General features: G+C 46.1%; 1 protein-coding gene across 1 annotated transcript in view; it reads right to left on the reverse strand.

The window, feature by feature from the left end:
- Positions 1 to 1,168: 1,168 nt before the first annotated feature.
- LOC144146529 (multidrug resistance protein mrp-7-like) overlaps positions 1,169 to 12,789 on the reverse strand; it is an 82,238-nt gene continuing 70,617 nt past the window's right edge. The window contains exons 16-19 of the mRNA XM_077678471.1: positions 10,867 to 11,025; positions 8,170 to 8,336; positions 4,113 to 4,307; positions 1,169 to 2,034 (exon numbers count right to left, since the gene is read on the reverse strand). Of these exons, the coding sequence (XP_077534597.1) occupies positions 1,878 to 2,034; positions 4,113 to 4,307; positions 8,170 to 8,336; positions 10,867 to 11,025 (678 nt within the window). The 3' untranslated portion in view covers positions 1,169 to 1,877. The remainder of the gene's footprint in view (positions 2,035 to 4,112; positions 4,308 to 8,169; positions 8,337 to 10,866; positions 11,026 to 12,789) is intronic.

Genomic DNA, 12,789 nt, shown 5'->3' on the forward strand with positions numbered 1-12,789 from the left:
CCCATTCTCCTCGCCGCGCGAGCTGCGCTCTCCGCCGCTCACCCGCTCTCCTCTCCGATAGCGAACACTCTCTCGCGAGGGGCATTGGATTGGATTCGATTAGGTTGGCTTGGCTGGGCTTGGCTTGGCTTGGATTGTATTGGATTTGTATTGGATTGGATTAAAGTGGATTCTGTTGGATTGCGTCGCGTCATAGCCGCGCCACGTTGCGTCATAGCCGCGGTCGTTCCAGCACCGGCGTTTCGTTCCAGCACCGGCGTTCCGATTTCCATCGGTGCGTTGAATAGAGCCTAACAATTCTGCTACCGCCCGCGCAACCGTAACAAGCACCGATCACTGTGATAACAGGAATGCTAGCACCACTGAAGACAAGGCTGCGAAGCGGCGTGAACGTGATGCTGAACGCAAACGATTGAAGCGAGCAGCCGATTCCGAACTTCGTAAACGTGATACCGAACGCAAACGGTTGAAGCGAGCAGCCGATGCTGAACTTCCCAAGATGCGTCGCATCTCCACAGGGTTCCCCTCGCGGGAAGGTGGGGTAATTTTTTAAAGTAGTACCCCCAGAGGCTTGAAGAAGAGCCGGAGTTAGGGCTTGTGAACCGTCCCGGATGGCTGTAAGCTCGGCAAGCATAGATGGTAGGGTGCGGCGGGTTTTGTAGAAGCAAGTTTGACAGCCCTTTTGGTGGAGGGACATTGCAGTGTTGTAGTGAGCGCCTCGTCCTTGGCCCCAGCGTTTACAAATGCCTGTGCCTTCTGGGGTTGAGACTCAGCCGCCAGTAGTTGTGCGGCCGCAAAAAGCGTGTCTGTATTACCGTTGGCTCGATCTAAATCTCTATTTTTAGTAACGCGAGCACTCTGAATAAATTCTTGCAGAGGCAACACCGCGGAACTCGATTCAGCAACACTAAAATATGCATGCCACTTTTCTGACTGCTTGTTTACAGCTTGTGTGTTGTTCCTGCTGCAACTAAGTGCACTGTGTTATATTGCACACAACAAGGCTGCTGCAATAACTTTACAATACACTGTGAGAACATTCACGCAAAGAGGGCAGACCTAGAGCCGCTTTGTATTATAGCATATTCTGGTGTCCTTTTGTATCTTCACCTGGAATATTGAATGGTTACAAAAACTGCAGACGCTGCTGAGAGAATCAGAGTATTTATTTACATACCTCTTTTTGCCACCTACAACTACATTTTGTTGTAGTTGCTAGAGGACCACAATCAAAAACCGTATTTATTGCGCCAGTGGACAGAACAGTGACCATTTATACGTTCGCATGTTAAAGGGACAGACAAGCAATTTTTGCGGACTGCATGTTCTCCAGCTCGTATGAAATCCAGCGTTTTGTCTAGCAGAGCAACCGCAAAGAATTTCCAAATAAACAGGTGGGAAGAGTTTTAATTTGGCACGAAACCTTCTGAACTCTGAAAGGTGGTGTCATGTAGTGTCAAAACGTTACGCTACCGCGTGTGTACAAACAACTCCATCGGCTTCAATGCGAGATTCACATAAAGGAATAGAAAAAGAATAGAAACAAGGAATAGAAACAAGGAATAGAAAAGGAATAAAGAAATAGAAAAAACTGTACATCACTGTTTAGGGGGGGTACAGACTGAAATACCTCTTTATATCTCACCTAGAGGGAAAAATGTGTTGTCGCACTGCTCACTGCCATAGTAGCCAGTATTCCTTTTGGCAGGCCACGCATAACTGGTAGATCTCAAATTATTATTTCGAAAGATTTACATTGCTATCAGCAAAACCGTTTGAGTATAAAGTTTTAAGTGATGCCCTTTCATTTGCGATAGAGAAAATATACTCTACGAAAATCAGTTGTGTGTCCCTTTAAGCAAAGCTAGTTTAGTGCTTCAATGCTGGCTTTTGACGTCTTCACGGTGAGGACATTTTAAGTCAGGGTTGATTCCGGCACTCTGCACCATGCTGTAGAAAGTTGACTCCGGTGTAGCCAGAAGGTCTTTAATGCGTCCGCACTCCAGAACTCGACCATCACCCATGACGACGACCCTGTAATGGCATTGGAATAAAACCTGCCAGTTCAAGCTGAGCACACTCATTAAAAAGAGGAAGTGTTGGTGCAGACATGTTGGCACATACTGATAAAACAGCGCTTAGAAAAGGCAGAATGACAACAGCAGCGCCCAGTCATATCACTCTTGTTCCGTTCAAGCGCTGTTCATCTAATTAAAATATTTTGAGGCAGCTGTACGAGGCTGTTTTTGGGAATGAAAATTGTCACTGAGACGAACCATAGAAAGGCGAAGTACCGATATTTGCAAGCCGCCATGTTTCTGCCCTGCGAAACATTTATGAAAAGACCTCAAGACATTGAAACTAATATTTCAGTGAAAAAAGGACAACTTACTACAAATAAACATTTTTAGGGCAATTGAATACCTTTATTGTATACATGAAAGCATGATATTCGCATCAGTGCTTTCCTATGTCGGAGATTTTATCGCCTTGTTGCCTTTTACTATCCGTGGTCCGTTACTACTTTCATTTATACTTTTTGCATGAATATTGGTATACATTTTCATACAGATTACAATACTTCAATATCCCAAAGGGCATAGAGGAATGGGAGAAAAGCACTGATTTGTTTGTTGATGCTTCGTCCTCCTCATCTTCACTTCTCATCTGTCAGTGGACCACACAAATCTGCAATGATGCCCACATTGATGTCCTCAATTGGCGTAGTGACGCTATACCTGGCGCACACGTGGCTGGTTTTCGTGTAGGCTGGCTTCTATCCTCTCCAGAAGCGAGTTGGTGTAGTGTGTTAGGAGTTGGTGAATTTTTCTGGTCGTGTTACAGGTGCCAAACAGCCACGGTGGTGCCTACTTCGAATTGTTTGTGACAGACGCTACTCGCGTTCGATTTAAAGGGGTCCTGTAAGGCGTTTTGAGCACAATAAATGAGAACGTTCAATTGTTAGTTTGGTTGGTCAAGGTCATCTGTTCCAAATACCTTTTTTTATGTGCGACGGGAAGCTCACACTTTTGTTGCAAAGTTTTTCGCCACGTGTCCACCCTTTGGTGAGTGTTTTTGTGCTTTGCCATTCCGACGCATGCACGTCATCGATTCTCCCATGTGCGTCAGGAAGCATAACTCCTGATTTGGACGGCTCTTTCTCGCACCTCCGGCGAAGAGAAGCGTCGCAGCATACTTTCCTGCTTCTACAGCGTTGTCCCACGCCACATTCCGGCTGGGTTCTACTTTATGTATGTAGTAACACTGCTGTTTGCTAAGCTTGAGAGAGCGCGCACAGAATTAGGAATACGCCAAAGCTTTCTCATAAACTGTCCTCCTAGTTCGTGCACTGTAGTGTTTTGGATGTTTCATTATTTGTTTCGTGCATGTCCCTGCAGCATCTGTAGGAGCGCGCTTCTGAACAAACCTACATTCCTGTTTACGAAGATTCGTCCGTTGCCACTCTAAGGGTATGTAGAACTTAGAGAGTCTTCCAAATGTAGAATCTCCCACATTCGCCTTCGTCACTGTATTGATCTCTATCTGGCATTGAAAGCCCTTGTGCGACCAGGAATGATTTTCCACTTAAGAATAAATACTATCTCTTTATCTCTCTCTTTCTCTCTATGAAAACTTGTCCAGGTAGACTAATAGTATTCCCGCGATAGAAATACAGCTGGAGTCCTACAATCAACTAGCATGCAAACGACATCGAGCTAACTCCAATGAGCACATACGTGAGACTGCCACGCAACGAGTCGGTTGTACAGTGAAGCACCATGATCGGTGGGAACTTGAGTGAAGGATTAAAGTCCGGGATACGGCGACTTTCGCAAGGCTTCAGGGAAACGCATACGAAGGCTAAGACAAGTATAGCAGAGTAAAAGCTGCAGGATTCCTTCGGTAGATTTTTAGGGTAAGCGTTTAAGATGTTCAGAAAGGTTTCCGCGATGTGTGTGACAGGGCAGTTGACCACAAGGTGGTTGCATTGCAGTTTGTGTTCTCGAATGCCTCTAACCCTTTTTTACAGTTTGGTTTTAAAATGAAAGATCCTAATCGGACAAAAAGAGTTGCCTTCTAGGCCTTCCTATCTACTGGAGCCAGTCACTCACTTGTCGTAATCGAGCACGGTGTCGATGCGATGAGCAATGGTGATGAGTGTACAGCGCGAGAAGCTCTCTCGGAGCACCCTCTGAACCTTGCGGTCGGTTTCTTGGTCCATCTGGGACGTCGCCTCGTCCAGCACGATGATCTTTGTTGCCCGAAGGAGCGCGCGTGCCAGCGACACCAGTTGTCGCTGTCCAGCACTGTGAGAACGTTGGGTGTTACTAAACGCTGTACACGGCACATCGCTTTCAAACTGTTTCCAAAGATGCATGCACTTGCTGTCGTTTTCTTCTTCTTTTATATCTTTCTTTTTATATAGCACGTTTATAGCACTTTTACATCTTTTCTGAATACACGAACATCTTAAGTCGCGATCTTCTCTGTTTCATTAATTGGTATCGTTCGTGTTCCTGTCCTGTACTGCAGCAGGACACTCTAGTTTGGTTGCAAGCCAGAAGCGTCACAGTGCTTGGTGATCCTCCAAGCTTATGTCGCTAAAACCGGTTTCCTTTCCGGTGGTAGAGTTCTATTCTAAACATGATCATTATACTTTATTATAAAATTGATGATTCTTAAGCATTTAAAATTGCCAATCTTTTCTACTAAGGAGTGCCAGTAGACAGCAACAAGTTGCGTTTTTTTAATTTTGCACAGAGGAGCTGTTTCTTCTAATTTTATGCATCCATGATTAAGTTTCAGAACAGGTGGCAACTCAGAACATGAAGGGCGTCAGGTCTTTTTCAAAATATTTGCAGTGCTATTTTGGTCAGATAATCAGTAGTATTTCTCGGCAATTTCTACTGAGTAGGATTAGGCTACGCGAGGCTTGCGCGTATTCCCAAGTTCAATGCTCATATATCATGTGCCATGGATGCACCAACAGCCATTTAAGTGTGAACCGCATGGCGCTTTCTTGCTCGAGATTCGTGCGCATCGGCGTTGCCCGCGCGTTAAGGCGCGAGACACCTGCAGGAGGAGAGCAGGCGATTGCCATGCAACATGTCGTGACGGCGGTCGCGCAGGACCGGTTTTCACACCGTGAGCTAGTCGTACTACGTGCGACTAACGAGCCTGAAGCGCGAGACACACGCACGATGAGAACTCGCCATTAGAATGCGACTGGTGCTGAAGACGGTCGCGCAGGACCGGTTTTGGCGTTGTACGCTTGTCGGAGAAGTATCACTATGTGCGACTGGCGAGCCAGATGCAATCATAAGATCGTTGCGACCGTCGTGCGGCCGCAGCCAATGAGAGCGTGAAGGTTTTGTCATAATGACATCACTGTTAAAGTACCTTTCCAAGCCACTAGGACAAGCTACGAGGACAAGTTCGGAGTACTTTTAGGGAAGCAGGCGCCGGATAGCGTGGAGCGAGGTTGTTGTAGTTGTTGGTGGTAAACTTTATTGACACACACACACACAAAAAGACGCCTGAAGTCCGAGGTTCTGAAACGGAAAATAATTATCTATACAGACGGGAGGACCTGACGAACGTGAGCCACCACAGCTCGCCACCAGGCCACTCGGTCCGTTCCCTCTGGCGGCGCGAGCCAGTCTTGGAGAGAAGAAGGAGGAGGTGAAAGGGAGTTAAGATGAGTTGAGAGTGATGGTTCGAAGCAGAACAGTCCCAAAGAACATTCGGCTTCTTCGGAAAGCCAGAACACTTGGAGCACCGTGCAGAGCTGTGATGGCCTTCTAATCGATGTAGTATGTGTGGGGTTGGAAGGCTGTTCGTTTGCGCTTGCCCGATAACACAAGCAACTGCCCGGGGTAACAGGTGCGAGGGAGACGGTAGAGTCTGCCTATTGCTGACTAACTCGTGCACAATCTGGCGTCGATGTAGACGGGCTTGTCGCGCGTGCGTGTGTGGGTGTAAAGGGGTCACACGCTCTCTACCAGCCCATAGAAATTGTGTGAGCGTGTACATTGTGCGAGCCGTGTACATTGTGTGAGCCATGGAAAAAAAACATGCAAATTGTGTGAACGAGGCATCTGTAACGTTCTCCGGAAGGGAGTTTGAGTTTTTCAACAGGATGGTGCATTGATAAAGAAAAGAGCAAAAACTGGCTGCTTTGGGCGCATATACAAACATGGTATATAGTATTGTTCGTTTTTTTTTTTCAATAAAGCTAGTTGTGAGTCTGCGCCCGTCCTGTACCTTCCTTATTGTCTTGTATTTTATGCGTAGTTTTCTCACCCTTGAAAGGATGCACCAAATAGCCCAACAACACTCTGTTCTGACCCGACCCGCTTCTGCAAGATAAGAAGGGGCTCCTGCCACAAGCGCATTTTTTTCTGCTTTCCATATATTTTTTTTTCAGGAGCGCTTTGTCTTGGTAGGTGATATGGCTCGTGGCAGCGCGAAATTTGCGGAAACAAAAGGCTCCAGGGAACACCTCAGAGTACCAGACGAGATAGAGATAACGCGGTGGGCATCATCCATGAGCAGCGGCAAAACGGACACCTGCTAGACACATGTCGCCAGCGGTGCCAACAGCACCAACGAGCGGTTTCGTCTGTATTAAACGCCCCACGTCGCTTTGCTTGACCTATAAAATATAGTGCATAACGTAACAGCACTATTCTTTTTTAATTCGACTCGATAAACGGTTTCTTTTCCCCCTCGAATTTCTCTTGCAGGTATCAACATCGGCTGGAGTGCGCAGAAACAGGGAGGCAACCAAGGATCGAAAACAGTGGGCGGAGCGACCCCGACGAAGCACCTCACGCACGCAACGGAGTGTGTCTCAAATTCACGCATGCGGCTAGTTGTGGCAGCCTTATTTCCGACCAATCGCGCCTTGCATCGGACCGCTTCCTCGTGCACCTGTCTCGCATGCCCTGAAGGGGACATGCCGTTGAACTATTGTGGGCGTGGGCTGTTTTCAAGGAGGAAGGGAGACTGGACCTGAAGTGGCACACGCATGTGATCTTATTACCTGATCACTGTATCTCCAACACCCCTATGTAGCAGGAGTTGAGAGGGCCTATCCGTAATCCATATCATTTTTCAGTGCAAGGCACTCGAAACTACACGACGCAAACGCTTCAGACAACTTTGTGGACTACATATTCTATTACAGCCATCATTTGTTTTAGAGGGCAAGTCCATGTTTTTTTTAAAGAGAATCCTGCAGTTATTGTCAGATATTACCTTTTCACACCTTATCTCATACCACCGATAGTATTACACCTTGTCCTATATACCAGTAACCCTAATTATCTTTTAAGCACTTTTGCTTTTTATTCTGGCACTATAAACCAGCCACCTTGTATTTACATAACTCTAAACATATTTTCACTACAACTACGCGTTCACGTATAAGTACTTTAGATATGGCGCTCTTTGACATTTGATTACCTTGCGCCAGAAAAAAAACGAACTAGCTAACTGGACTACAAGTGTTTCGTGTGCATCTGAGGTTGTCGAACGCAGCAGGTCTGTTGCGCCCCTAACTTCATGCTTCGCACTGGAAATTAGTCAATCGCAATAGCTGGAATAATTGCTAACATTAATAACAAAGCTGCTGACGTCATTTCACCAGTTCATCATATCGCATGACTGCCTACCAGGCGCGATGTGGCATTCTTGTGTAAGACCTATCTTCATATTTTTGTAGGGTGATCACCGAAAGTGTGGTGATTGCATATTCACAATACGAAGGCTTTCCAACAACAAGGAACCGAGTTCCCGGTAATTTCACTGGTATCTCGTTCGTCGAATATTTTGGAGCTTATTTCTTAGACATTGCTGTTCTAATCCGCGTTATGAAGATACTGCCTCCGCTACACAAGCAACATGCCCGATTGGCTACCATCGGGCTTTCTTTAAATTACATAATTGGCTGTGTGATGTAATCCAGCAAATGTCTGCCCGTTCATGCACACGTACAAATTGGTGCCCCTGACACGAAATATTTCTTAGATCGTTTCGCCTGGTTAACTATCGACATCAGTGAAAGCCATCCATTAGTCCAGGGTGCACAGTCTCAGCAGAGTAGATGGCCCCGGTGTCATATAATTCAAGTTTTATGGCTATAAGTATTGCACGTGTGGTGCTTACCTCAGGTTTCCGCCTTTATCGCCAATGCAACATGACAGAGCTCCAGGCGTGCTTTCCACGTAGTCGTTAAAGTGCACATCACGGAGAACAGTCCACAGCTGCAAGTCTGAATGGCATCTTCGAGGATCCAGGTTCTCGCGAAGTGTCCCAGAGAACAGGGACGGATCCTGGGAGGCAAATTGAAAGGACGTTGTGGCAAGTGATTCTCAGAATAAAATATACTTTTTAGATACGCGGCTCTGCCAGCTACGAGTGCAGGTCACTGCACGATGCGCTGTTCTATCATCAAAGCGTAGTAGTAGCCAAAATCAAACATTTTGTCTGAAAGGCGACGGTGTGGTAGTCTCAGATTACGCAAGTGGCCCCGTGGCTAGGGGAAAGCAGATCCTGTTTCTGTGTCAGTTGAAACATATATTTTCAAATGTTCCCTACTTGTTTTAGGCTGCTTGAAGAGACCATGTTGAACGGTATAATTGCAGGAACATGCAGTGTAAAAATCTGTTAGCTCTGAGGGGCTATCTTGATTAGTATATTACTTTCGAATGTCTCTACATATATCTGCTGTGTGATCAAGCCCAACTCATAAAGAAGTAGCCATTTTGTTATCAATTTGTTATAAAAAGACAAGCATGCGAATCAAGGGTGACGTACGCTCGTGTGTAAGCTGCAGCGGCAGTGGATTTGCGGGAAAAAAATGTAAATATTTTACTGCTCCCAAAACTGAAGCATGGTTATTTGGTTTACAATTTCAACAATAAAATTACGCTCAAAAGAACTGCTGGTATTGATTTTCAAAGATGGATAGATGTCACAAGCGTTTAAATAAACAGTTCTTAGGTACCTTCATTAAACAAAATTAAAAAATGGTTTTGAATAATTTATTCCGCGTCTATATAGCGTTTCGGGAACATGGTACTCAGTGGTGAACGCAGTTATGATTGCTCAAAAAAGTAAAAATAAAGTGAAAACAACGGCCTCCTTCATGGGTTGCAAAGTGATAGCGCAGATAATGTGTGCATGTTAACGTTAAACATTTTCTCAGTTATATTGCTAGAATAGAAAAAAATTTATAGAATATCTAGGTACGAATAAGAAGAAAATGTTGTGTTCTTAACTTGAGCCACGCCTTTCGGTCGAATCTGGGGCGACGTTGCTAGATCTCTGAGTGGTACTGACGCTTATTTCAACTAAAAACGTCGCCGATCACAACTATAAAACACGGGAAACAGCATTGGGGCACTTGTCTGCTTACGTGGTGCCAAGGCTCAGGAAAAAAAACTTTTTACTGGTTATTCTCTTTGCGCCTTTTCCTTCGCTTTCGTTTCTTTGTTTTTTGGCAGAAATTACTTCGGCAGGCTCGTTTGCAGCTACACAGCGTCTGCGTTTCTTTCTTCGCCTTCGTTCCGCCTTTTGGGGCGAAATAAGTCAATAAGCAGACTGTCAGACACGCGACAGCTTTCATAGAATTGGAATGCGTGGCTAGGGTTCCAGTGTTCTACTTACTATAGCCGCTATGTTCACGTGTAACGTAGCACGCACAAATGTAACTTTCTTCCACTGCTGCCAATGTGGGCGATAACGCACTCAGCTATTACTGCGCCGACGTGGGTTTAAAACCAGTACGAACAAAAATGTGTTTTACGTACTCTTACGACTTTTACACTTACTGCCATTTGCTGCGCCAATCGATAACCACAGTTTTGCGCAGGACCTTCAGGTTTCCCACTTAAAATGACGCCCCTCCCCTTGGGGGCACCCTTTATGCAGCACTCTCGAATTACGGCCATTTCCGGGGGAGAGGAAAATTAGGATTTGCTGAGGCTGCAGCGTGAGTAGTTTCGAAAAATCCTCTTTCCCGGAAATGACCGTAATGCCCCGAATAAAAAGTGATGAATCCAGATTTCGAAGGTCAGCTAAAGTACGGTGCAATTAATAAAATTAGTTCCGATGATGACGGCGTACGTTGTTCAAAAGTATTCAGTGGCTTATTAGTGACAATTTATATTTTGTGTTTTTGTGCGTTCGCTCAAAATTTAGTTGTGATTCCGCACCGGGCTCGTGTTACAACGTATGGGATAGGACTATAGCAATACGACAGCTCAACGTTTCGACCAAACGTCGCGTGCGAACTGCCCTTGATTGGTCGCAGACCAGATAACCTGGTCTCTAACGGTGGCGCATTCTAAGCACGTATATGGCCGGCCAATTGCTTACGAATTAGATGGCGAATGTATATCCAGTTTGGCCATTGAGGAGTAGTGCTTTCAGTGCTCACATCACGCCATGTTACAGAGAGTTATCTTCGCTTTGGCGACTCGTAGGTTCTCCAGAGCGAACGCGCGTCGGTCGAATTTTCGCGAAGTAGACAGCAAAGCGATTTCGTATTAGCCTAGGTACAGTCATAAGCAAAAGTTTACGGATCACGAAAATGAACATTTTAGGTTATTTCTCTTCAGGTAGCCCCCCACAAACTGCGATATGCATGCTAGATGCCGAATAAGCACTACATTATGGCGAAACTACGCCCATAATGCCCCGGACTGCCGTGCGGTAGAGAAATACCCCGAAGTGGCTGCTGTCGCGGTCCATAAACTTTTTCTCTTGACGGTGCGCCACTGCCTATGAAGGGGACCCGTCGCTGCCGCTTCGGACTAACAGCAACCGCAGTGCTTGTACGGTCAGGAACAGACCCGTTACCTGCGGAATAATGCTGATCGCTGTGCGTAGCCGCTTGAGAGGCACTGAGCAGATGTCTGTTCCGTCAATTGTGAGTGCTCCAGAAGTACGCTGAATCATTCGCAGCAGGGCCAGCACCAGTGTAGACTTTCCCGCTCCCGTCCTGCCGACGACCGCCACCTTGGTTGTCAAAGAAAGTAAACAAACGAGCAGATTTCTGTTACCAAGTTTCTCTAATCAATGCAGTTGAGGATGTGTTAAGCGTGTCTTGTGAGTCGCGATGAATGTCGCGGATCAGACGATGACTAGGTGAAGGCATACAGAAGTACAGTAACCAACTGAACTAAGGAACGCAGGCCGGTTAGCTGGCACAGGATTTATAACGCCTAAAGAACGGTTTAAACGGCGGGAGAAAGACGAACCGTGTTTTGTCCCGTTTAAAGCGCTGTTTATGCTTCGTAAAACACAGTTACATATCATCCCAGTCACACATATTGACAAGTATATTTTGGTAGTTTGGTTCTAGGTATTTATTCCTGGGTATCCTAAAATAGACGAATTAGTGCAAGGGGCACATTGAATAATTTGTTTTTTATAACGCCCAAACAGAATTCTCTAGCGTATGAGTTGTTCAGTTGCTCTTTTTTTCGCGCCTCCCTCCACGGCCATTAACACCATCTACATAGTGCGGGACCTCTCTCATGAAGGCATCACGATACGCATGCTCTGGACACGTGCGCACACCTCTGGAGCGGACGAAAACCGGAAGGCGAACAACACTGCCGGAGAGTGCCTACCAAATCATTCCACGGTTCGCGACACGGATTCAGCATATTGCTACCTACCGAGCATATCGGAATTACATTGGCAACAAAAACTTCAAGTTAAGGCGCTCCAGCTGTCACCGTCTAGCCTAGGCCTCAGCCCCTGGTTTCTTTGCCTCCCTAAAGACCCTTCCCAGAACTGGAGAGGTCTTCGTCAACAAAGTTTACGCCAACTCGGCTTATATCCCCGACGTAATTTCGAAGACTGAGATACCCCCATTGTGAGAGCAACGAGACACCACAACCAACTTGTTCCTCCTTATTTGGTCATGTTCAATCTTCCCAGACTGCCGTGCGCAGCTCTTGGCAAGCACCACGGTTCCAACGTGGGAATTAGTCCATGTCGAGTATGTTAGGTCACACAAAAATCGCAGTCGCTGCCCTAAAAAATACTCTCTAGAAAATGGTTTAATGGCTGACCGAAGGACTTTCCAGATAACCAGTCACAAATGAGCCCCGCTGTGCTTCCATCTTGCCACACCAACATAACGTGCCTTCAACGACTATGCTGGACACCCCCTGCCCTCAGGGGAAGGCCAAAATGTGTGTTGCTCCAATGGGACTTGAACAGACAACTACTGTGATAATTACCGTTAAACGCTACATAGTTGCACGTACTACAACTGATTTGTGACGTCGGTACAAATCCCCTTTTCCATCCCCTAACCACAGGGCATTTGAGACTCCTCTCTGCATTCATGCATTCATCCTTTCATCATTCCTATTAAAAGAGAGGTAACGTTAGCGGAGGTAACGCCCTAAAATAATAATAATGTATGATTGCATAAAGCAATCGGCGGACGTGAACCCAGGCGGTGCCACTGACGTAGTAGAAAACCGTCGGCCTAGTTGAAGAAAGCCGAACGTGCGGTAGAAAGACAGATGGAGCCTGTGAGTTACATATCTACTGTACATATCACCATGGGCTCTCAGAATAACAAACGGCATCACAGCCGTGCTTGTGGGCTTCGGATTTCACAACAGAGGCAATCCCGGTCGGTGTTTCTATGCGTTAGCGAATAGCCGGCTGAGTGCCGTATTTGCACAATTCGAAAGCAGCCCATTTCTGACAAAAATAGTCTTCAAATTTTTGTGCGAGTTCGAATCTCGCTCAAAACCG

The sequence above is a fragment of the Haemaphysalis longicornis genome, unplaced genomic scaffold, assembly GCF_048455015.1.
Source record: "Haemaphysalis longicornis isolate Haplotype H1 unplaced genomic scaffold, Haemaphysalis longicornis Haplotype H1 scaffold_7, whole genome shotgun sequence".
NCBI lineage: Eukaryota > Metazoa > Arthropoda > Arachnida > Ixodida > Ixodidae > Haemaphysalis > Haemaphysalis longicornis.